The 26,478-nt window shown below is 37.6% G+C and overlaps 1 protein-coding gene across 1 annotated transcript; it reads left to right on the top strand.

Annotated features, from left to right (window-relative positions):
- LOC145676734 (uncharacterized) lies at positions 1-26,478 on the top strand. The gene is made up of 3 exons (XM_081747545.1): positions 1-198; positions 19,861-20,585; positions 25,529-26,478. The coding sequence occupies exons 2-3, from the start codon at positions 19,875-19,877 to the stop codon at positions 26,237-26,239; spliced, it is 1,422 nt and encodes a 473-aa protein (XP_081603671.1). The 5' UTR covers positions 1-198; positions 19,861-19,874; the 3' UTR covers positions 26,240-26,478.

The following is a 26,478-nucleotide window of genomic DNA, read 5'->3' as shown; positions in this document are numbered from 1 at the left end:
CAACATGTTGCAGATGGGCTGAGAACAGCGTGGCACTGTGGCCGAGACTCTGCATATTCCACTTGGTATGAGTCACTCGTCGCTCAGTGGTGGAGCCACAATCACTCTCAAGGACAAACAGGGCAACTTGTTTTTTACTTCTCATTGAGACAGAGTCTGAATCTGAAAGCCAGCGGCCTCCAGCCTTCAACTTAACAGGTAAGGGATAGAAATTATTCCATCATATAATCCATTTGTACTCATCTTCATATATCATCTTCTGGATGCATGATGTAAGATAATTGGCCTATGTTATGTAACAGACAGCTTGCTTTGCGTGATAGCGTAATAACTTCTCTGAATTCTCGAGATGTACAAAACTGTGCTCGTTTCCGTTCTGCCTCGAAACAGTGTCACAGCAACTGATACTAATTTTCTGCTTCGTTTCTGAAATCATTTTAGGAATGTTAATTAAGTTTTCTCTATTTATGCTTTAAAATTAAAACAAAGTTTTACAGAGGATGTTATATGGAAACACTGTTCGTCGTTCATCCTGCTTTTTATCATGATGTCATCACAGGTCCATCCTTCCAGAGATACGCATCTCGTGCGGCATCCGTGGCATGTTAGCAGCTGTAAAACTGAAAATACTTAGTGAAATTGTGTCATATAATATTAATACTATTGTAATTATTAATCTATCAAAATGCGTTTATCTATGCATATCTATCGTGACTATTTGTGGCGTAGGCAGAAATTCAGTGATTGAGACAAAACCTGTTTTCATCACTCAGTCTGTAGTGTGTGGTCCTATAGCTTAACGTGAGATCCCAACCAGGCAAGGACGCCGATTTCTCTGTAAATTTGGGGGGCTCCATTCAGATGCAGAAGGTATACATGTGAAGATTTTAAGACTAATTGCACTCAAATAATGCCAAATATTGTATATTCACAAATACAGTAGGGGGCCCGGGCCCCCTCGCCCCCCCAGGATCGGCGCCCTTGTACCAGGTGAGCTTCCAGCCGATGCCGTACTCGGGTCTATCACTGCAGCGAATGGAGCTCGACACGAATTCGGCAGCAGGGATGGGCGACGAGGGGGTTTGATAGGGAGTTTTGAAAGTTTTGACTAAAGGATCGACAAGCGGATATACACTGTGACATGCGCGCACTGAGAAATGTTTTCTGGGAGGGGCCCAAACTATTTGGGGGGGGGTAGAATACGTTTATGTAATATTAAACCTGTCTTACTCTGCACCTGAAAAGGCGATAATAGTTAATTACTGCCATCTACATTTTCTAGAAAAAGCGATAAACAAGATTATTTTTATAAGAAAGAATACAGAGGCACAAAATCAAATCTTTAGCCCACATCCGTCATTCCTCAAGTGCTTCTACAAATGTTAGTTTAGTTTACGAAATTTGGGGGCGGGGATCCGGTCCCAGTGAACCCCCAGTGGCTGCTCCTCTGCACTGTGAATCATCTCGTTACTCGGTACGATAACTCGTAAACGGATGCGATATATTTTAAAAACTTTTTTTTTTTTTTTTGCAATAGATAACTAAAGCAATTATTTCGACCGAATTCCTTAATGAAGCAATTCCGTTAATGTGTTAACGGATAACTGCGACATTAACGGTGATCATCGATAATCCAAACCCAATACATGTAAGGATATTTTAAAATTCTGTTTCTTGCGATGGATAGCTGGAACTATTATCTCGGCCCAGCGCGTTAATGAAACCAATCCATTAATATCTTAACGGGTAATGGTGAATTTAACGGTGTATATCCATATCCAGTGTTGGCTGGTTTAAACCAAGGTGGTTTAAACCATGGTTTAAACCAAAGTTTAAACCAGCTGTTTTTTTTTTTAAAAAAAAAACTGGTTTAAACCAAAAAACGAAAATGTTCGTAAAAGTGTAAGTGTTTGTAAAATCTTGATGAACACACATTTGTGGGTTAACACGTTTCACTTCCGTATATTATTCGTATTATATTCAGACCTAAATTCCCCATTCATTACTCAAAAAGATTATACCACAAAAGCAACTTTTTTTATGTAAGTTTATAAATGTTTGTTTTGTGATTTTTTTGTAGTTATTATTGTTATGTAATTGCAATCAAAGAAACATTCTAAATATTGTTTTGTTTCAATGTTTACTATTGATAAAATACATCAAAATGCCGTACTTTGTGCGTGGGGGGGAGGGTCATACAGACCCCACGAGAGGCATTTAGTGAAATGAGAAGTATCTTCGATATCTATTTATGTATAAATGAGTCTGAGCCAAAGTGGACTCAAATAATTCGTATCTTTGTGATATGCAAATTAAGTCGTTGTATTTTTTTAATTTGGACCAATTAAATTCGTTGTTAACTAACTTGAATTAAATTAGTTCTTCTGTATTCCGTAGTGCTTTGAAATTGTCCATATGTAATTCAGTATAATGGTTTCACTTGTGCAACTGTTTATCTTTTTGTCCTTCTGAAATGACTCTTGAGAGCTATATTAAGAAGCATGTAAAGATCAGTACAACGTATTTTTATCAGGATTCCTTCGTGAGTGAGTCGACAGACGTATCGCATTTGTGGCCAATTAGTCCTGGTTCCGAGTTCAAATGGAGGACAATTTCTCTCGGATGTAACTCGAGAAGCAGTTTTTATTCCGCTTTAAGCTTATGTGACCCCTTCCAGCATAACCCGGCTGTTGCATAATAACATCAAGGCGAAACAAACTTATTCCTGTCCATATATGATATAAATATATAGAGCAAATTATTTAAACCAAATAAACCTGGTTTAAACCAAAAAACCTGGTTTAAACCAAAAAAAACCGGTTTTTTTGGTTTTTTAAATAAAAACCATATTTTTTGCCAACCCTGTCCATATCCCATTCATACATTTCGCGTGATCCTCTCTACTGTCTTTACAAGAGTTTATTTTGAGTGTTCGTTTCAACCACTGCAGGTTGATGAAGCATCGTAATTTCAGGAAGTGCTTCAATGATACCGCCAAACTCCATTGCGCTACCACCTACTTTTGCATACTAATACATTTTGAGTTCTAGTAGCGGTTCTAGAAGTTAAAATCTGGGGGGGGGGGGGCAGCGAGAGCCCAGACTATGATATGTATATCATGAGTGTACTATAAATTTTCTAAAATATATAAATAATGCCTTAAATAATTTTAGATACTAAAAACCTGGGGAGTCCTATGTTCTTCTAGCCTCGGGCTAGAACCGCCACTGTTGATAAGCTTCAATAAGTACCTTTTCGAAATTCATCGTTGTTCTACCCGAAATCCAAAAGTCCATATCCGACCTCAATTTGTACAGCAGACCAAATTGCAAGCCTTTGAATGAACTTTCAGTTCACTGTAGAAAACGAAATATAGGCTATACTATAGTGCAGCAAATAAGGATATATATATTTTTTTAATTAAGTCATTATCAATTTCGCCAGCATATAGATCACAGTGTGACAAACCATAAGAGAAAATAGCCAAAAAGCGACATACTTGCCATCAGTGGCGGATCCAGGGGGGGCGATCGGGGCGATAACCCTCCCCCCAGAAGAGGAAACTTTCTTATTTTATATATATAAATAAAACCAATCTTAGAGTTTGAACCTCTTAAAAGTAGCAGTATTCCAACCCCTCCCCCAAAGAAGTCCGTCCTGGATCCGCCCCTGCTTGCCATCCTCTAGTAAATTTATTTTAGGAAAACGTCTGCATACCATTTTAGTGCATTATTATTATTATTATTATTATTATTATTATTATTATTATTATTATTATTATTATTATTATTATTATGTCAGCTTTGTTTTAATGAAACTACAACGCTTACTCAATAGTTACTTGGTCTTTGAACAGTGTTTCATTTAATTCCTCTTTGTTACGACATTTGTAATATTTGCAGTTACGAATGTATTTTTGTCAGTAGCTTGTGCTCTCCTTGCTCGCGGTTTGCGTCCCCAAGATTGGGAACCACTGTTTTAAAGGATATATGAACTTTAAAAATGTCGTGATAGACCTCAAAGAGTCATTTACAGTAACTGTTTTAAGAAGCAATTAAGTCATATTTTGTGTGTATAACATTAATTGCATTCTGTGATAAAATTTTATTTATTGTCTTTGATAAGAAGTTCTCATAATTGCATGTGAAAGTATCTGCCTTACAATAATCGAAAAATCAACAAATCCGAAGTTCCATACTACGAAGATTGAACTTTAGGCCTTATATAACAGTTTAAGATACAAATAATCTTTTATCATATTTTCTTAAGAGGCCTCATTCCGACGAAATTAAAATAGCGCTAATTTTACAGTAATTATATGATATCTTCTTTCGATTTCGAGCCATTTTGAAAATCGGCATTTATTTTCGCGTTTCTAAACGGCTGAAAACAGAAAGCCACTAGGTGACTTGTGATAACGGTACCTCACGCAAAATAATATTGTCTAGGGCGCTCTTGTTCCACATTTCAATAATCTTTTGATCTATTTGAGGATATCTTATAATTACTGTAAAATTAGCGGTATTTTAATTTCGCCGGAATGTGGCCTTTTAAGCTTGAGGCATCATTAGAACAAATATGTATATAAAAGTATTCCATGCAAATATGGTTAAATATTGTGAGATCGCAAAATGCGAACACACTTCCGTATGGCTAATTCCTAATATAAACATAGCTTTCAGCCAGGGGCGCAACCACAGGGGGGTCTACGCAGGCCCGTAGCCAGCCCAAAAATTTAGGGGGAGGGGGCGAACCAATCATATTATACTTCATCACCATATTATAGTTCATTTGCAAGCCTACTGTGAAATTTTATGGGGGCCAGCCCCCTTGCCCCCGTGGATACGGGCCCGGGTCTACGGATCCGGACACCCCCCTCAAACTTCCGAATTTAACATACTACGTAGACGTACAGTCGCGCCCCACAAAGTTTGAACCCTCCCTAACAAAAAATTCTGGGTGCGTGCCTGCTTTCAACACAAGAATGATAAATTCCATTTTTCATTCGTAATTCGGCTTTTAAACCGTTATGAAAAATTCTTGAAATGTTTGAAAAATAATAATTCAACAAGAATACTTACACAACATCATGTTGACTTTGCCTATTCACATTTTTCAGTACATTTGATTTCTTTTAACAATCGCTTCTTTGAATATAAATAGCCAGTGGCGTATTTAGGGGGGGCTTCCGGGCTTAATCCACCGAAATCTTACTTACTATAGTAAAGTATATGAAATATCTTGCAGAATTTGCACATTTTCAAGCAAAGCCCCCACCCCCGAAAGTTAGCAAAGCCCGAAACAAAATCGTAAAGACGCCACTGTAAATAGCCAACCATGTCTTTCCGCGTGAAATGTCCTATTTTCCATATAAAAGCTTTGTTTAGTAGACTTAAACCCGAATAAATCTAGTCTCTGGGCCAAACAATACTCTATGTTTATTGTAAATAATAATAATAATAATAATAATAATAATAATAATAATAATAATAATAATAATACCGTGTAACAGTTTCGTCAACTATCCACTTGGCTTCATCAGACCTTAAGATAGTGTCTAATGAAGCCAAGTGGATAGTTGACGGAACTGTTACACGGCATTATTATTATTATTATTATTATTATTATTATTATTATTATTATTATTATTATTATTATTATTTTACAATAAATGTATAGTTTTGCTCAGCGAGGAGTTTAAATAGGATTTACTAAAACATTTAACTCTCAAAAAGTGTGAATGTCCGCATAAATACTGACATATGGTCGCCCTATATACAAGCAGCAACGAAAATATAATTTTTGGAATAGACTTTAAGATGGCATACTAAAATTATGAACAGTTTCTCTTTCGTAACATTTACAATAAATAGAGGTTCATTCAGTGCTGTGTTCTGGGGGTGTGCGGGGCGACGGCTCCGGGCGCCGAAGTAAAGGGGCGCAAAATTCGTAAGGAAAAAGAAAAAAAACATAAAAATGGAAGGAAAAAAGTGATATAAAAATGGTCAAAATCAAGGAAAAGCAGGTTTTATTTTTGGAACTTTTCTTACTCTTCGTTCAATCATGGCGCTTCGCATCTGATCTGTCGACCTCCCGCCTCGGGTGCTGATTTACCAAGGCACGGCACTGGGTTCTTCAGGTGTACCGCTCCCCCTTCACTGCGCGATTATTTTCGAATGTTATTGTTGTAGTAGTTCAATGAATATACATAACTTTTTCCGCTATAACACGGAAAGAGAATTAAATAAGCAGTACTTATTTTGTTTCTGTATAATTCCTTGTTATAGTTTTTAAACTCAGTTTTAGACATCTAAATTATGACATGCATATTCCATAAGTCCAGAACGGTTATGTCTGTTCGTCGATCCGTCTGTCTGTAGACATATATCTGAGCGAAAACTGTAATAGATGGCAGCAACAAGTAGTTCTCTGAAATCGATTCAGCGATGCAACAATATATTATATTTCAACCCTTATTTCTCTACTAAAAACCGGAAGTGCTTCGAATCCACCACCACTTCCAGTTTCAATATTGCTCTCTATGACACGTAGTGAAAACTTGGCCAGGAGATATTAATCCTTCCACAATATAGCCCGGACCTGGCACCGTCGGATTATCATTTGTTTCGGTTTCTGCAGAACTCCCTAAATGATGTTAATTTAAAAACAAGGATGTAAAAAAAAAAAAAAAAACAGGTTTCACTTTTTATCGACCAGAAACTACAGAAGTTTCATATCAATGAGATTATGGTGTTCACAGAAAAGTTGCACGAGGTCATCTAACAAAATGGTGCATGTATGTTTTCATATTTTATTTTCCAATCGCAATAAAAGTATTCTCAACTTTGACCTCATAAAGCTCAATACTTTCTAGACAACCTAATAAAACATTTCAGCCTATTTAGGATCTCCTTCACGCGACACTTTTAAGTATATTGTTTAAGGTATGAATATGAGGAATTTTTTTTTTTCATAGGGAAGTGCAATGAATGAATCATCCTTTGTTCTTTTAGCTTTTGTATTCCCGTAGTCATTCCGTACTGACGACAAATAAGGAATTCTTTTGTCCCCTTTTCTTTTCTTTTGTTTTAATTCTACAAAAGCATGCAACATTTTAGTTTGTTGGTATTTCATGTTATGTTAATGAAATGTTTGACTGAATGTACTCCTTGACTTAAGCAGATTACATTCAGAATGCGTAATAAATCAACTAAGGCGAATGTAGAATTTAACTATAGCTTCAAAGTAGTGCATTCCAGGAACATCAACACTTTTTTTTTTTTTTTAAGTCACCTCACACTGTGACACATTTATTCCAGCAGCTAACAAGTTTTTCAGTGTCATCTAAGTGTTTGCAGACGAGCTAAGTCAATAGCATAGTCGCCCAGAGTTTAGAACTGAATCAGTTCTTCGAAATACAGTATATGTCAAAACATAATTTCCGTGCACACTACCAGGATTTCTTCAAGCATATTCCGACGTCTCGCTCCCCCAATTGGGACAACCGCCCCCAATGGAGCTAAAATAAATTACGATTACATTACTCTTGTGCAGGGATTGTTCTTCAGTAAATAGTATTCTAGTCAATGGCGGGTCTATAATGTAATCACAAAGTCACGTGCTTTCTCAATTAATATAAAGAAATATATTTTTTAAAATGTACATTTATTTCTGGATACGAATCAGGAACGACAGAATAAAATGTTTTAGAATAATTTAATTAGGAACGACTATTAGGAACTATTTAATTAGGAATTAATTAGTCAGGAACGACAGAATAATTTAATATGGGGTCTGCAACCATGATTCATATCCGCAGGGGTGCCCACAAAGGGAGGCTATGACGCAAACTGTGTCATTGAAATATTTGGGGGGGGGGTAAAAATCTATATAAATATGTTTGAGGGGTGTAAAAATTAATCGAAAATATTTTTTTTCATGGAAGAACACCTATGGATAGACAATTGGGGGGGGGTGCGTCATGGACATAAGGGGGAGTGGGCACCACTGCATATCCGTGAGATTTGACAACATAACTTCAAGTCACGATATTTATGTTATCCTCTCTTTAGTGTATTGGCTCTTTCTTGCAATCGCCTGCCCAGTGGTGGATTATGGCATCTTGCAACCAACCCTAAGCAATTTATGGCCGGAGACGACTCACCTGCCACACCCATCCACCCGTTGATAAGCTGTCTATTAATGAAATCGTCCCAGCATATATTTAATAGTTTTTCCTTAGCCTCAGACTGTTCTATAGTGCATTTAACTTCTAGTATATAAAAGGTATTTTGGGGTTCAGCAGTATACAGGGTGTTACAAAAATTTTATCACAATATTTTGGGGATAGATTCATCATATCAAAATAATTCTTAAAAAAGTTCATATGGACCTGTGATCGGAAGTGCATAGTTTCATAATTAGAGGGTGCCGAATAATGAATCAAGTCCTTTCGTCACTTCCGGTGACAACGGAAATGCAAGATTCGAAACCTTCTTTACCTTTCATCAACTTGTTCTTAAAAGTTTCTTGTTAAGGAACTTAGACAAGGATTACATTATTCTCCTCCGTTGTGATGTTTGTAGATCAACATAAAAGATAGCAATTGTTGAGTTACATAAGTAGCATATTTTTTTGGAACCCTTCGAATAGTTTCGAAAGTAAAACTTCTTTTTACGTACTTTGCAATAAACAATGTCGGAAGTACGTGTTGGTTGTCCCATCTATTAAAAAGTGATTCTTCCACTGCCTAGAGCGAATTGATGCATGACGTCAGCGTGTGCCTTTCTGCTAAGAGCGAGAATCTGCCGAAATATCTAGTCTCATGCACAATACTGATTCAGCCAATTAGATTTCAAGCACTCATTTCATAGTATGTTAAGGGATTCATAGTATAAAATCTATTACTTAATAAGGTAATACATGAATAACAGTTATCAGTATATAAAATTATGCAAATCAGTGTACAATATACACCAATAATAAATATGGTTTAAATGTTGTTATAGCACACCCTTCGTAGACTTCTCGTGACCGGAAAGCTTATGATAAGTTCTAGATGAAATTAAGAGAAAAAAATTATGGCTATATTTTGTATATAAATTTACACATCAAGACGAGATCTAAAAGGTTTTTCGAGAATTGAGACAAAACTATAAATATTTCTTCGAAATCGAGACGACACTTCTATAAAATTTACGCGTCGAGGAGTGGGCGACACGTCGCATAACTCGTGGTGCTATGTGACACTACTACCAAAAATAAAAGAAAACATTGAGAGCTACATGCTGATACCTGATACACATCTTTAAACGTAAGAATAATGCAGCGTAAACCGGGTATTGTGAAGATATTGGAGAGTAATATTGGAATTAAGAGGTAGCGAGCTCCAGTACCGAAAACCAGAAACAATTGTAATGAAGGAGCTATGTTGACTACACATCTTCCAAATAACCACTTGCCGCCTTGATGTAGAGATCTGCACTGGCCGCAATTTTTAGCCCGGGCCCGACTCTGCCCGTGAATTTGTCATGTGAGACCCAACCCGAGTCCGAAATATGTTTTAGCATTTAGGACCAGGCTGGGCCCGAGCTTGTGTGATAATCAAGTGAGTCCGCAATCAACCCGAATTACAGAAACTTACTAATTAATGCAAAATTGTATTTTTATTTACAGCAATTAGAGGTTTAATTTTGCAGTTGTGCTTTAAAAGTTCTCCGCAAAGTACAGTCCAATGAATGTCGTTGTACAGTATATTTACGAAGTTAGACCAGAAAAGGCCCGAGAAATATGGTTGTATATTTAAAAATTTGTGGCCCGAGCCCAAAGTGATATATATTATGTAGACCCGTATCCGGCCCGCGTGCTCGGCCTGAGCTCGTGCAGACCTCTACCTTGGTGGTCGCTAACTCCCGGTAGTTTAGTTGAATAACTCCGTCTTGTGGAATGCTATACGTTCGATTCCCGAGGAGTGCTCGTGCTGTTTTCTTCCCATAGTCTTTCTTCAGCACCACTTCTGAAATAGCGTTCGAAGCTGAAGGAAAAGGAACGTTAAACTCCGGTAAAACAGTAAAGTCCATGAATCCCTTGGGTACGGCCGGGCTTCTCGAAATTAAACTAAATGAAATTGTTAGAACAAATTAGACAAATGATATTTAAAAAAAAAAAATGGATGGTGAAATCGGTGTTTATTTCAATGGAATAATCTTTAAAACAACTCTAAAATACGTACTATATCAGAACAGTATCTTATCAATAAAGATAAAGTATTATGTCATGATCTGCAGCTGAAACCAAATGACCATGAAGATAAATGATTCAGCTGTTCTCATTAGTCATTGCAATATCATTCAGTACTGTTTGCTTTACTGACTTATCTTCTTTCTTTTCTAGAAAATACGAAAGGAAAAAGATTTTTAAAAAAAGTATTTGTGAGAAAGATTTCTTGTATCTTATTTTCTACATGTCGAATATGAACTTCCTTCTTTTAGGTACATTATGGGGGTTTACCTTTTGTCAGTTACATATGTATAATCCAAAGTCATGGTGATTGGAACGAAGCTGTCTGTGTCAAATATAAAAGTGGGAGGGAAGAAAATAGAACAAGTGAATAGTTTTCGATACCTGGGTAGTATTCTTAGTAATGACATGAAGTGCGAACGTGAATCATAAGCAAGGTAGGAATGGAGGAAGAAACCTTTAGGAGGAAGAAGAGTTTGTTTTGTGGGATCTTGAATAGAGAGTTGAGAAAAAAGACTCATAAAATGCTTCCTGTGGTGTGTTGTACTGTATGGGGTGGAAATGTGGACATTACGTAAAAGGGATGAAAAACAACTCGAAGCCTTCGAAATGTGGGTGTGGAGAAGAATGGAAAGAATTAGTTGGATTAAGCCGAAAACGAATGAAAGGTGGTTAGAAATGGTGGGGAGGAAAGAACACTTTTAGATATTATTAAGAAGAGGAAGAGAAGCTAGTTGGGACATTGCCTAATAAGAAATTGTATCATGAGGGACGTGCTAGAGGGTATGGTAGCAGGAAAGAGAGGGAGGTGGCGAAGGAGGATACAGTTAATGGATGATATAAAAACAGAAAGAATAATACGTGGAAACGAGGAGGTTAGCGGAGGACCGTGCAGCATGAAAGCTTCTCAGCTGCGGCAAGTAACCTGCCAATAAGGGCAGAATACCTATGATGATGATGAGATGATATGTATTACCCACATTCATTTTCTGATTTTATTGAGATGGTGGGGGGTAAAGCTTGTTTTCTCCATGTACTACGAGTTTACACTTTGGGGATCAATTTTACCCCTAATTTGTATGGCATATCAGAAGTTGTATACTTGCAAAATTTGCACGTAATATGACCCAGTATGTCGAATGTCATACCTTTCGGCCCAACTTTCTTTCGAGCTACACTTTGATCATTTATGCTGGACAAAAAGAAACTGCTGAGTATATTCTACCGCTACATATTGTGCCCATAAAACACTTGCTATTACTTCATTACGACATTTCATTACCTGCATTGGCTACACAAAAAATTGAAATAATCTGCCTTCGTTACAATATTAACTTATGCACTATAATAATTAAAGCTATGAACACGATGTGTTTACTTTCTTTAATAGTAAGAACGCTTGAGTAAACAAATGTACCGGGTACTTGGCCTTTTGCTAGTCCAGTCACGCTGTAGTTACGCCCCTGCTACTCTAAGCCTTAAATTCAATTTTCGAGCATTCAGATTGTACGCAATTCTTCTTGAGTTCGTTCATGCTACTCGGAAGGTCTCATATTGTATACATATATTAAGAAACTAGATGCAGATATGGACGCGAATCCTGGGGTTTGGAGGGGGGACGGATTCCTCCGAGAAGTTTGCTTGGGCTGACATATTTGTTAAAATTTTCGTTGATGTGTTGGATGATATCTGATAAATCTGAATGACCCCCAAAGTTATACGGGAATGGGCGCCACTGGATATAGTCGGTGAAGGTAATATACAGTAGCATCATATAATATATGGTTAACAGTCAATGACATTGATTTTAGGGGGAATATTCAACCCCTTCCTCATCCTTTTGCTGTTACGCCACTTGTTCTCTCAATGTTTCAAAATTGTCCTCACATATCTAAAGTTGTAACTCTTTAAATTATGTCTGCTGAGCTCTAGATACTCAGTTTGTGTTTCGAATACAATTCAGCATTATAGTGCACAGCACTAATATATTCTTTCTTTGCTTTTAATTACATATCGAAAGTAGCACTGATTTTTTCCGGCTCGTTTTTTAGCCCTGATCGAAAGTAGAACGCAAGTGTAGACCAAGGTGACCAGACGTCTCGTTTTAGCCGGGACAGTCCCTTTTTCCAACCGTTGTCCCGTTTTTTTTTCTGATTCTCGAATGGGACACCTAAATGTCCCGTTTTTAAGTAAAAATGATCTAGGTGTCCCGTAATTATTATTCAAAATATAAATCCTCAATGCAAATTCTACTCTCTTCCGTACCAACACTCGTTGCCAAGGTTCAGCCGTGTCTAGAACTTCTGAATTTTCAAAGAGGAATTGAATGTTCGTGGTTCAAGTGGGAATTGAGTGGGAATTCTGAGTGTTCAACTAGTTAAAAGAATTGTTGTGTGGAACTTGCAATCGGAACCATTATTTGTTGTGTGGTACACGTAAAGTTAGAAACGGTGTGTTATCACTCTTACTTGTGTATTTTGTAAATTGAGAACACCGCTGAGTCCCAAAATGCAATCTGGAAGTCAGATATCCCCCCTCCCTCCGTAGCCGATTCGTATGCGTCCCGTTTTCGCAAGTGAAAATTCTCGTCACCTTGGTGTAGACAGTACTGGCACTTTTTCTGTTTTTTTATGAAATGCGATTTCTTTAGCATTAAAAAAACTTTTTTTTTGTATTTAAGAAATGGATTTCCAATTTATATATATTTTCAGAAGCCGCGGTGGCTCAGTGCTTCTGTACCCACCTCTGGCGTGTGGGTTGAGTTGATTTTGTTTAACGTCCCGTTCAGCAGCTTGGCTATATGAGACGTGGACCTACTGATTAACGTGGAATCCGAACCACATGAGCTCCCGCCGGGAGTCGAACCCGGGTCTCCCACGCCAAAGGCGCGTACGCTAACCGCTTAGCCACGGAGGAGCTCTCTGGCGTGTGGGATTCCTGGGCTCGCACCAGGCTAGTTATAGTTTATTCAAGGAACGTTCAGTACCTCATGTAAACAGATACACGTGGTAATTGTTTCACTTTATTGGTTAAAGAACCTTGGAACATCCATGCGGTAGAAGAAAATAGTCCATTGTCAAATAAACTGTTTTTCAATGTTTATGTTGCTTGTAAGGCTCATTACCAGAAATGCAATTTCCTTACAGTTATATAACAGAAACAACACGGTGTCTAAGAACTAAATTGAATTAATGCAATAAAAGAGAATACGCATGCGCAGAAAGTGGCTTTGACCCACCTTACGCGCGAATCACGGTTTAAAGTATGGCTGCGTGCGAGGAATATGCAAAACACCGACAGGGTAGAAGCACGTGCTTCTCGAAAGAAGCACGTGCTTCTCGAAAGAAGCGCTGACCAATAGCCAATCATCCGATGACTGGCGGAGTAATAACTTTCTGTAATGTTTACATCAGGATCAGAAGGTTCGTTGAATGAACTTTAGGTTTGTGGTGGGAAAACAGCGTGTGCATGTGTTTTCTTGTTCCATTTTCTCCTACTTTCTTCATTCCAACATTTCATTCATCATCATCATCATCATCAGTGTTTCTCTTAGCTTCCGTACATATCTAATCATGGGACGTTAAATTTTAAAAGAAATGCAAGACTGGAAGAATAGTATCTATCTAATATAAATAAAATAAAGAGTTTGTTTATCTCTGTGTGTGTGTGTCTGTCTGTGTGCGGCCTGTGGACCAGACAAGTGGACCGAGAGTTACCAAATTTGGGCCAGGGGTACCTTGGTCCAGGCCCCAGACCAAGACGAAGCGTTTTTTTTTTTAAATTTCGAACCAGGGGGTCTTAGGGTGGGACGTTTACCGGAACATGTGAAAGTAGTAGAAAATGACTGATATTAGTGTCGAATTCATAGTTTTCGCGGTCGCTGAGATTAATGGTAAAACTCCGATCGGGCCAGCGTTCACCTGCGGGGAGGTACCGGGACGTAAGAGTAACCCAAAATGACCGATATTACTGTCAAATCCATAGTTTTCGTGATCGCAGAGGTGAATGGTGATACTCCTACAGGCGTTAACTTCCAAATACATCTCCCGTGCGAAGAATGGATATTTCAGCTAGTATTGTATAAAGTAAGCAGTTGACGCTAACTTCTGTAGATTTAGATGCTTTCTTAAGCAGCCGACCAGACATGTAGAATAACGTTTTTGTGATAAGTACCAGGACTTCTTTTCTTTTCAGAAACAGCATTTGTTACAACTATATTGCCAAATTGTAATTATAATTTCTGGATTTATTTGCATGTACTTTGGATTCTGTGTGAAACTAAGTCTATTTCTTGATGCTGAAAGTGAAGTAATAAATTCAGACACTTGACAACACTGCAAGAGTTGGCATTCTTCTGATAGCCTTGAGACGTCATTATGTACATCTAATCAGAATGCAACAACTTAGTCAATTGTTATTGGATATGAGTGCTGTGTGCTATTAAATGACAACCGGCCTGGAATGTTACTACGTAGTTCGTTGTTCGGTAACTACTAGATTAAAAAAAAAAATCTTAGATGCTACTTGCCATAAGGGGTTCTAGACGAACAGATGGTATTCTCGAGGAGTGGCCCCCTGTAGCCAAGCTGTTACTTTGCGTGACTTCGAGTGTCTGAGGCATAATTCGATTCCCTGCAGAAATACAGAACTTGACCTTGAGGTTGAACCAGCATTGTGAGGCTGGTCGTTTCTGAGTTAACTTTCGATTTCAACAGCGAGGATGATAATACATGTACCTTAAAAACTTATCGGGGTTCCGGACAACATTAGTTCCCACCAAGAATCGAACTTAGGACTTCCGTATGGAAAAAGTGAACAGTAACCGCATAGCATTGACGTAATTAGAGAAATAATTTCCTTCCCCTGAGACATCTTTGGGCTACGAAGGTTTCTATTGGATGACAATAATGTATTACGGTTATCTCAGTTTTAAAAACTGCACGGTCAATTTTAATTTTCGATTTAAGTAAAATGAAAGAGCACGTATTTGACTTACTCCCCATATTTATAAATACACTTGAAGATAATTATTCACGAAAAAGCACAAAAAGAGTACGAAACAGGTATCTGAAATTTTATTTCTTTGTAAACAGTGAACTTAATGCCAGGTAGTGGAAGACATAAGTTGGTGTACGTAGATGTAAGGGATTAAACAGTGTCCAATGGCATGAGAGACCCGAGTTCGATTCTCGGCGGAAGCTCATGTTTTTCGGATTCCACGTTAAACAGTAGATCCACGTCTCATATAGCCTCGCTGCGGAACGGGGACGTTAAACTCAAAATGAACAGGGTCCAAGTTCCAGCTCAAACCTTTTCTTCTCAAAGGAGTAGTTAACCACATTCATACGTATGTGTACCGTTGGCGACGATATGGTACAGTACTAAATCACTATCCTGATATACAGAGTGGCCCAAAAGCAGGTATACATACCTACATATATAAAACATACAAGACTGTACACCTACTTTTGAGCCACTCTGTATATTTACCATGATATACATTTATATATTTACCATTTTGATATATATTTACCTCGTATTAAGCGACCAAGTCTCTTAATAGGGGTACGACTGTGCGATCTCCGGTTTGGATATCGAAAAATCGATACCGTCAAAATACCACAACTTCATTGATATATCGATTTAACGAAAAATAACTTTATATCAGTCAGAAAATTTTCGGAATCGATTGATCGATATATTGGAATATCCACGCAGCCCTCTAACTGTACATATATCGAAGCGCAAATGAACAGGCATCCAGAAACGACCTTTTCGATATGTAAGGACTATGAATCGTTGGAATATGTTGAGATATTGAATTAAGTATTTTCAGAATTTCTTTCGCTTATACGTGAAAAAATAATGTGGAATATTCTGTGACAAGATAATGCACCACACGTTATTCCGAACACGAGGAATCATGGAGTTAACACTTCCAACTATTACTAGCCAAAGCAATTATTGTCCACTGATATAAACGCTTACCTTTCGCTTACTTTGGACCCACCTCGAAATCAGAGGATATCAGAAAACTCTGTTGAAACCATGTTTGGGAATTATAGCTGTAGGAAAAGCCTTGCACACCAATTGTATATCGATGGAAAGTGTAGTTTTGGATTGCGCATGTATGACTTCCTTTACGGTGATATGGATCGCCACGCTGAGGTTTCTCGAATTTCAAATAGCGCGTGTTGAAATTCAGCTTCTCCATGATTTTGGACAGCCCTAGCTCTGAAACTATGAACTTTTCCCCACAGGTCCATATTAACTTTTTTCTCTTATTTTGAAATGAGGAATCACCTGTTACAGTTTTTCAGTATAGTTCATTAACACCATGTATATTGAAATATCGCACAGCACTAAATAGGAGTTTTATGTTCAACGTACGCGTTTTCGGTTCAGAAGACCCGGGTTTGATTCCCGATGAAAGTTCATTTGGTTCGTGCTGCATGTTAACCTGTAGGTCCACGTCTCATATAGCCTCGTCGCTGAAAGGGGCGCTAAATTCCAATCCAATCCAACCAGCTAAATAGGGGTTGGCATCAGTTTTCAGCGGAACCAGCGGTGGTTGCTTAAGACAAGTTACAATGTATATGCAAAACACCTAGTTTCAAGTGTTCTTACCGTCATTTAATATAAATGAAATGATCCGGTTATTCTTTATTTTCGTTAATTGCACTTCCTACACAACAACAGGGGCGAAACCAGGATGGACTTCTGGGGGGATTGTAATACTGCTACTTAGAGCTACTTTTAAGAGCTCCAAACTCTCGCCCCCCCCCCGGATCCGCCAGTGCACAACATTAAATGAAGATGGGATTTCATTGATGTTGATAGTTACACGTTATTAGAAGAGTAGCAAATTCCAAGAGAGAGTTATAAGATATTAATAGATAAAGCATTCAGAAAGACCACACAATTGAATGTAATAAAAAATACCAAATGTTTCACTGTCTTTGACAATATACGTAAATAGTATTAAACAAGTCAGTTTCGTTTCACCGTGTGTAACTACGGAAAACTTCCAAACTACCGAAATTCATTCCTCAAGCTTGAAGTATTAGCCTACATCTATATAACTACTCGTTGCAATAGAGGAATAAGATCAAACATAGAACCTGTTCTTCAAACGCCGAATCCGTTTTAAAAAAAATACTCGCCATCTTTTAGTGTTTTTGCTGTATGGAGGTTGCCGGAAGTGGTAGTTGATGTCTGTCACTTCCGATTGCAATAAAGGAATAAAATCAGAAGTGAAACATATTCGAGGTACTCAATCCATATGAACAAACTGCTTGTCGCTAATTATTTCAGTTCTATTCATTCTGCTAGCAGTGTTTTAACAGAGACATCATAATTTTTACCACTTCCGGTTTCAACAGATAGATAAAATTCGGGACAAAACGCATTCTTGGAACGTTGAACCTTTGAAAAACAGCTTCTTGATATCCCGTACCGTTTGTGGTCTATGGAAATGAATGTTGAAACAGGAATACTAGCAAATTCCAACCACTTTCGGTTTCTGTAGGGAAGATGGTGGTGACAGTATCTTCTCTCGAAATACGGAATCGAATCCTGAAAAGCACTTGTCGCTCTCTCTTACCGTTTGTGACCTATAGCTATGAACGTTAAAACCGGAAAGGGTTGATTTCTACCACTTCCGATTTGAATAGAGGGTTAATGGAGGGGATGCTTGTTACTTATTCTTGGGACGCTGAATCGATTGCAAAAAGCTACTTCTTGGTTTTTCTTTCCGTTTTTGTTTTGATACCTGTCGACAGGCAGACGGCCAGACCTAGCTGTTCTGTAAAACTTCCGACACTAATGCATAGCATAGTTTGGAAGTCTTAAAATATACTCTCTCGCTATATATATAACTAGCAGCGTTCACCCCGCTTCGCTGCGGTCACCCCGGAACGCAATAAACTTTGTTACTTAGATAATTTTTACTTTTTCGCTTTCAAATTGCAGTAAATGTTAACATTATAGCGCCTGTCATTTATGTTAACCCGCCGAGTCACATGGTCATGCGGGTTGCATATAAATACGTTTATTTTTACCTATGATGAACTAATAACAAAGGATTTGTACGTATGGACACTTGAATGGTCAATTATCTCAAGACACTGGTAATTAAAAATTAAAGTGATATGATAAAAACCATCTAGGGTCCAAATCATAATAACCCCCCAAAAATGAAAGAAATTGGTTCAGCCGTATTAGCGTGATGAGTTCACAAAGGATTTGTGCGTTCTCTTTTATATATATAGATTGATACTGATACAGAAGCACCGTAATCTAGAATTTCTGTCGCTGAAAATGTTGATCACGTTTGTTGCCAGTGGCCTATTGCTATACCTGATTTAAATAATGGAGTTATAAAAAAATGATTTAACTTACTGACATCCTAGCAACTTCTATGAAATATCTCTTGTTTAAAATCTTGTAAAGCAGTAAGCGAGTTGTAGTTGCCGCGGTGGGCTGTATCAGCAAAGTACGGTAGTCCCTTAAGGTTGTGCTGGTTTGCAACGATATCGTCCTAGATTAGACACAAATCTTAATTAACTTGCGTATTATGATAGTATATCACAATCTTTCTGAAGGTTTTTAGAAATAAATGGATGAAGGAAATGAATACAAATTCACGTTTCTTTCTCCTATGAAAGAGACTGTTTTGTTCTAATAGTTCGTGGCGGAAGCGCCCATTAAAATCTATATGCGGGACGAAGAGCACGATTGTACTTATACCTTTCTAGTAATATTTTGTGAATCCATTGCTGTATAATTTCTTGTAAATTCTTGCTTTTAAGGATGGGCGCCCGAAGAATGTTTTCTAGACAAGGGGCTCATCTCCTTGGTTGCTATATTACGTTTGGAATTTTATTTGTATTAAAAAATATTAATACATTTTCGTTACAGAGGGGGCGGACCCCTGCCCCTCTTCGGGAGCCCATGTTTTAAGGGTCTTCCACTACTCTCCTCACCATTTTTCTTATCTTTTGGAACTAATTCAGTATCAACAAACAGTGTGGTTATAGTAGGGTATGTAGTCAGTAAAGGTAACCCGGGTTCAATCCCGGTACGGCCAGGAATTTTCTCTTGTTCCTGCATGGCTCTGATGATCACCCATCCTCTTGAGTACGTGGGGCAACCTGTGAAAATAAAAGAGAGTGGAGCGCAGGAATGAAGAGTGTGTGTGGAGCTTTTATCTTCATACACAGTCCTTGGACCTTTCTGGACTGTCCCGAAATGGGATGGCCTTCACTTTAAGAAATAAACCGTTAATACTTGTAAAAAGGGTTATTTAATGAACCTTTCATATAGTGGAGAAATGTAAGTCTCTTGGACGTTATAAAGCTCACCCAGATTTCTGTAATACAAGAAAAGATCTGGAATAGACTATTGAAAATACCCTCTGGCTCACTCCCTAAATTGTTCATATTCTATATTTCCTTAAAAGTTTAAGAATGTGGAGGAGATTAGGGAAGGAAGACCTTTAACTAACTCAAAGGCAGTGCCTTGAAATTCGCACTTCTCTTTTAGAATAACCCACAACTGCACATAAAATAAAACGTCCTATTAAAATTTGTAGTAACCGAGTCCTCTGTCTGTTGACGATAGGTGCATGGAAAACTATGGCCACCCCTGGAAAGCTGAGCATTGACCTGCCTCAAAGGTTCGATGGTTTCCGAATAGAGATTGCCAGCGATGAGCAGCACAACGCAGTTCTGGACCACATCAATCAGCACTTCATGCGTGGAGAACCGATGAACAAGTCCCTAGGCACAGCGGAAGATCCAGAAACCGTTGAAGAAATGAGGGACAAACTGAAGTCGTTTCTCCCACACTGCGTGTGTTTAATTGCTGTTGAAGAGAAAACGGGAGTGATTGTTGGCTTAGCAATGCTTCTGTTTTCACGAAGCTGTGATCAAGGAAATCGTTTGCTAACGGACGGACTGCTACCATTGAATCAGGTGCGCAATGACAAAAGGAAGAAGATAACGCAACTTAGAACAGAGTTAATCAATAAGGTGAAAGAAGATTTGTTCGTAAAGTATGAGACAGATCTAATTGTGGACTTAAATATCTTGTCCGTGAGCAGTGAGTTTAGACAAAAAGGGATCGCATGGCGTCTTGTTCGATCGACTCTAGACATTGCACGAAAGCGAGGTGCAGGAGCCATCAAAGGCGAGTTCTCATCCAACTTTTCTCAAGCTATTGCCAAGAAAATTGGATTAGAAGAACTCGCGGAGGTAAGGTTTGACGAGTTTAAAATAGATGATGAAATTGTGTTTCGAAATACTGCCCCTCATCAATCCATCAAGTTCATGGCTGGGCATATTTCGTAAGCACAACGCTGATGGGCATCTGCAGGATTTTTCCCAAAAGGGGTCAAAATTTGGAGTTCTTTTTTTCTTGAAAAATAATTATGACCTTTCGGCGTATAAAGCTGAGCACAGGATAGGGGAAGGAAAAGGAGTCACACAGAATCTGATTTGTCTGGTACCATCCCGATATTCAGAACACAGTTTTAGCGAAAAGACGAATGGTTTCATATTTTGATTACCGCCTAGTATCATTAATACAGGTACTGTTACAACAGAACGTAAAGAAATAAAGAACCTATGGGGGAAATTAAGTTTGGAAATTATTTTTCGTACCTGGAAACTTAATTGAAGTTTTGATTCACTTGAATTCCAGCCCATCTTCCCCCTCTTATCTTTCTTGCGGACGTCCATGACAATGATCACACATTAAGAACGGCGTTCGAACGTTGCAACTATAAAACAATTGGTTATGAATTATTATATATTTTACAAGATTATATTTTCATCTATGTATAGTCTTCCTATATTTATATACGTACGAATATATTTATTATATTTAAATATATGATTTATTAAACTGTTAAGCAAGTGAGAAAATTTATATAATTTTATAAAAGTATTTGTTGACGTTTAAATGTCAGTATAATTTTATAATTGCAGTATTTTTATACGCATTTTTGTACGAACGACTGGCTTAAATTTTATATACTTAATATTTTAACTTGTGCAAAGTATTTTAAGAGCTTGAAATTTTATATTTATGTAATAACTAGTCTGGCATTTGTCAAGCTTAAATATGTTATCACTGTACATTCCTCTTTTGTATAATAAAGATTTTCGTGCAGCTTACATAACGAAGTATATTATTTTGAAACTGTACTACTTATAAACAATAAGTATGTTTTTATAAGTTTTGTGCGCGGAAGTCAAGCTGACGGTTAAACTTTGTCTTTGGTCTTAAATCAGGCAATTCGCTTTCGGCCAACATTCTGTATGTTCTTTATATGCGAGGACCTTCTTAAATTGTTTCACTATTTGTCTGTAGAAAGAGACTTTTTCACTGGAGGTTAGACAAAAATGATGTGCTCATTGGTTCAGGCGAGACGTCAGTTCGGCTACTGCGCACTAGCCTATATGGTTGCATTTACTTTCAAAAAAATGTGGCCTTTTTTTTAGTAAGCTCTGAAATTTTCACTTGCATTGTTTCTTGTTAGTTCTGAATTTAATGTGCTTATTGTTAACTGTTGAGTTATGTTTCTCACTGTAGCTGTGACCACGATGACTTTTACCTCTGGCAGAATTAAATCTAGTGGCGGCTCTAGAGGGATGTCACTTCGGTAAAAAGAATTATTGCTACAAAGAGAAGAAAGCTTCTTAGTACTTCAGATAATTGTATACAGCGATTGTACATTAGCTCAGGTTTCGCCCCATACCTTACAGCAATAAAACTTAACATTTTATCGAAGTGCCTTCCCTCAAAAGCCGCCGCTGTTTTGTAACTAAGTTAAAATATCTAAAGTCATTAGTAATGTCTAAATCAATGAAGTGAAGAACGTATATCTAGAGACGATTTATCCTATTCTAGGTAAACTGTTGTAAATACCGTATGCAATGTCCCATTAACTCGTAAATTCCATTTCTTTCAGTGTCTCGAATTAGTCATTGTAAACAGGTTATACTATGTCTGTAAGCTATTGTCAATGGGGAATTTTTCGAGATTTCTGATTAGTAACTACGCCAAATTACATATTTGTCACGGGCTATAGGAAAAGTACAAATTGCTGTGTCTGTCTTTCTGTTGAATGTTGTTTGGTTGTATTTCAAAATATGTGGTCTGCTTTCTTCGTGAGAGGAGATTAAAAAAAAAAAAATACCAGAGATTCTCCTAACGTTCTTGCCGAGGTTTTAAGAAGGAAACTGTTAATGTTTTGTACACACACGTTGAATGTATATTGTCAATCGACCGAGCATACTTTAAAATAGATTTCTCGCACGTTACGCCTTATTATTCATATATCAAATCAAACTACCTAACCAACAGGGACGTACGCAGGAATTTATTTCGGGAGGGGACTAAAGCATTTCGGGGGGGTCCAAAAACAACCTGAGGCTAAATTATATAAATATTTCTAAAATTGCTTCTAAAAGTAGACTACATTTACCAAAAAGTCGGGATTTCGGGGGGGGGGGGTCCGGACCCCCAGGACCCACCCCCTGCGTACGCCCCTGCTAACCAAAATTGTTTAATGTATATGTGCTTCAATTTCTAACCTATTACAAACCATCTGGAAACATAGCGAGCTCGATTATTTGACAAAATTAGTTGGAGAATCCTCCTTCCCTATTATCTAATATGGCCACTAATTATTGTTACAATTCTTTTACCATATTACCATGATTTATGAACTCCGAGATGATATCACTATTATCTCGTCATCTTTCAAGTCTATTGTAAAACTTTCTGATAGGTAGAGCTGGTAATAAAACAAGATTTGGAATTGCTTCCACCACCGGTTTATTGTATAAAAAATCACTATATAACAGTATTTACAGAAAATACTACAAAATTGTTTTCTTTTAAGTTATTAGGTTTAAATTAGGTCGTCCCCTTGACCTTGTGGCCGAGAACAGAATTTCCACAGAGCTGCGAAGCAGGCTAAGCAGAGTGACGAAGGAAACCCCAGTGCTCCGAAGCAAGCAGAGAGAGGATTAAGAGTAAAAGAACCTCGAAGCAGGCAACTATGATAGGATTCTGAACAGAGTTCCGAAGCAAACTACGTCAGGAGGAAAGGAATACCCAAAAGTCCCAAAGCAGATTAGAGGCTTTGGAGTTAGGTTTTTTCTTATGCTCCGAAGCAAGGAGTAGTAGGGATACCAGAAAACTGGTACTGGTCCTCTGGTTGCTATTGAATTTATAGGCCTCGAAGGTTGCGATGGCGCTGCTGGTATCCCGTCGTCATGTGTTTCATAGGAGGTGCCAGCGGTCCGTCTTCTGCTAGTCATAGTAGTTACATGCAGGGCCGTGCCGTGGGGAGAGTGAGTGGGGCGAGGGCCCCGGGGCGCCGAAGTAAGGGGGCGAAAAATTCGGAAGAAAAAACGAAAAAATAGGAAAAATTGTTTAGAATATATGTATGGGGCGCCGTCGTATACTCTCGCCCCGGGCGCTGATTTTCCACGACACGGCCCTGGTTACATTGTGGTGTGTAGTAAATCCATGTGGCGATATTTATAAACAAGAGCACAGGATATTGTTTGTGTACATAATTACTCTGTACACTACACCCTCCTTGGCTAGTTTAAAAAATAAGCCGATTTTTTTTTATTTGCTGTGGGAGGAGAGACACTGAGGGAGAGGAAACTCACAAAGTGTTTTTTACACCTATTCATTTTTACTGATTTGTCTATTGTACCTATCACTTTCATCAAAAGAATGCATCCAACTGTCACAGACCCTTATTCACCGTTTTGGTTTAATTTTTACACAGTTGTTCAGTTTCATATCCATACCAATTTGATCCTGCAAACCCAATCAGTTGAATGATTCTTCGTTGTTGTATATTTTTCTCTCCATATTCCAGTGGGAATAAAATTATGATTTAAGCTATCAGCTTTACTTTATAAACTGTCAACTCATTAAGAAAAAACAAAAAACATTGTGTTCAGAAAATAATTGTACTTTTAAGTTGACTAATGAGCGAAATTCCCTCTTCAGATTGCACCTTAGGTATAAATGCTTCTTCTCATGACCGAGCATTGTGGAGCAGCTGTTATAAGTGTGAGCTTTATTGGATAGAAAACAGTCCATCTGTAGTTCTGATTAAAGTGCTGAAATGTTCTGTTCATTCTTTAATATCATAATACTTTACATGAAATTAATACTATTTTTTTAAAAAGAAAAATAGGCTTTAGATGGCGTTGGCGTCATATTTTCCTATGTGACATTTATCTATTAGTATGTAAATAAAATGCCTGCTCCGTAATTCGTTTCCCCAACTATTTCTCCGTTATCAACACAATCCTCCACTTACGTAAATACATCATTCCAAGGATCTTTGGGTATATCGAACTTTTATTATATTCTAAGATTTTTGCAAACATGCTGTAAAAATAGAAAAAAAATACTGTTTAATAATACTGCAATGAAAGAACAAATCAAAAGATCAAATATATTTCAATCAATGATTTTGTTGTAGCCCTTATATCTGGAGAGCTACAAATAGTGTAGCCAAACCCAAACTATCTGATAACTCGGTGTGATGTGCTTATTCGGTAGAAAATACGAAAATTTGAACCCTTCAAAAATTGTGGCCCCTGGTTCAAAAACTAATTATTAGCAAGATGGCAAACTTTTGATTCTTTTTTCAAAATTCTTGTTACAGCATTAATCGTAAAGAAAGAATACGAAACTAATAGTTCCACACTAGTTAAAATAATTACATAATTAGTTCATGCGTCACTCACTAGATGGTTCTCAAAAATGTTTTAAAATTTCACCTCTTACTTCGGATGTACAGAAAGTACAGTTTGTAATTTTCACTTATATGGGAAATTTCTTACGTAAGAATGAATTTACCTAACGCGGGGACTATCTATATTTAAAAAAGAACAAAACTACGAAATGTATCCGGAGGATTAGAGAATTTCCCAATTACCATAAATAATTGTAACGTAATTCTGAAGTTATTTTTAACAACGTTGCTTTTAATATTGGAAATCAAATACCTACAATCCAGCACACTTAATTAATTCAACATATTTATTTTAAAATAAATGCCAAGAACCTAAAATGCCATAATAAACTTTCTAACTTCAGTTTCATTTCTTTTGCTGATCTCCATAGAAAAGAGAGGAGTTCTTTTACACGGAAAATACGGAGCCAACATTGTGTAATCAGGAATAAGTTAATCATAGTGCCACTGCCGGTAGTTGTACATTTGCTGACAGCTCTTGATATGTTTCAGGGTTGTGGTGTGTTCGACAACAAAATGTCTGCAACAATTGATGTTACACCAATTCCATGTGCAACCAAAGGATTTAGAATTGAGGCTGCAACAGAGTCTATGTATGATCAAGTGATAAACCTTCTGGTGAAGCATTTTCTCACAGAAGAACCTATCAACAAATCCGTTAACCTCGCAGAGGACCCTGTTTCACTCCAGCAATTCATCGACTCTTGTAAACGACGCTTCAATAATGGAGTGACGTTAGTGGCTATAGAAGAATCTTCAGGTGCTTTAGCAGGAGTTCTCAGTGTGTCGCCCGTGTACAGTCCCCAACCAGTATTTCAATACACGCCTGACCCTAACCGAGGACAGAAGCGGGAACTGAATTTTCTGTTTCTGAGAGCAGTTAATGAACCTCTAGGGAACCCATTTCAGAAAATGAACACAGATTGCATTGTAGACTTACTAACGCTTTGCGTCGCTCCAGAATTTCGAGGAAAGGGCTTAGGATTTCAGCTAATGTCTGCAGGTGTCGAAACTGCTAAGAAACTTAAGGCAGGGGCTGTGACCTGTGGGTGCACAAGCAACTTTTCACAACGTATTGCAAAGAAATTAGGCTTCGAGTGTCTGAGTGAGGTAAAATACGCTGATTATAAATATGAGGGTAAAGTATTATATAATAATACGGGTCCAAACACGTCAATGGCAATAATGATCAAAAAACTGTAGGTATTTTTTTTAAAGAAAAATGGAAATAGTTGAATTTATAACAACTTCCATGAAATATAAAAAAGTAAAAAAGAGAAATGCTTGTGCTAAAAGACATCAAAATAGAAATTTTAAAGAAAATATCACTACAATGACCGAACACTACTGATTAAGTGAATAATTACCGCTAGATGGCCAACTTAATAGTAATGATGAGGTGCAGTATTGACTAGTAAGGTTGGGCCTAATTAACTAATTTT

The sequence above is a fragment of the Thermobia domestica genome, unplaced genomic scaffold (genome assembly GCF_964235325.1).
Source record: "Thermobia domestica unplaced genomic scaffold, izTheDome1.hap1.1 HAP1_SCAFFOLD_313, whole genome shotgun sequence".
In the NCBI taxonomy this organism is placed as follows: Eukaryota; Metazoa; Arthropoda; class Insecta; order Zygentoma; family Lepismatidae; genus Thermobia; species Thermobia domestica.
Note: the sequence above shows the minus strand (reverse complement) of the source record. Positions and strands in the feature narration are given on the sequence as shown.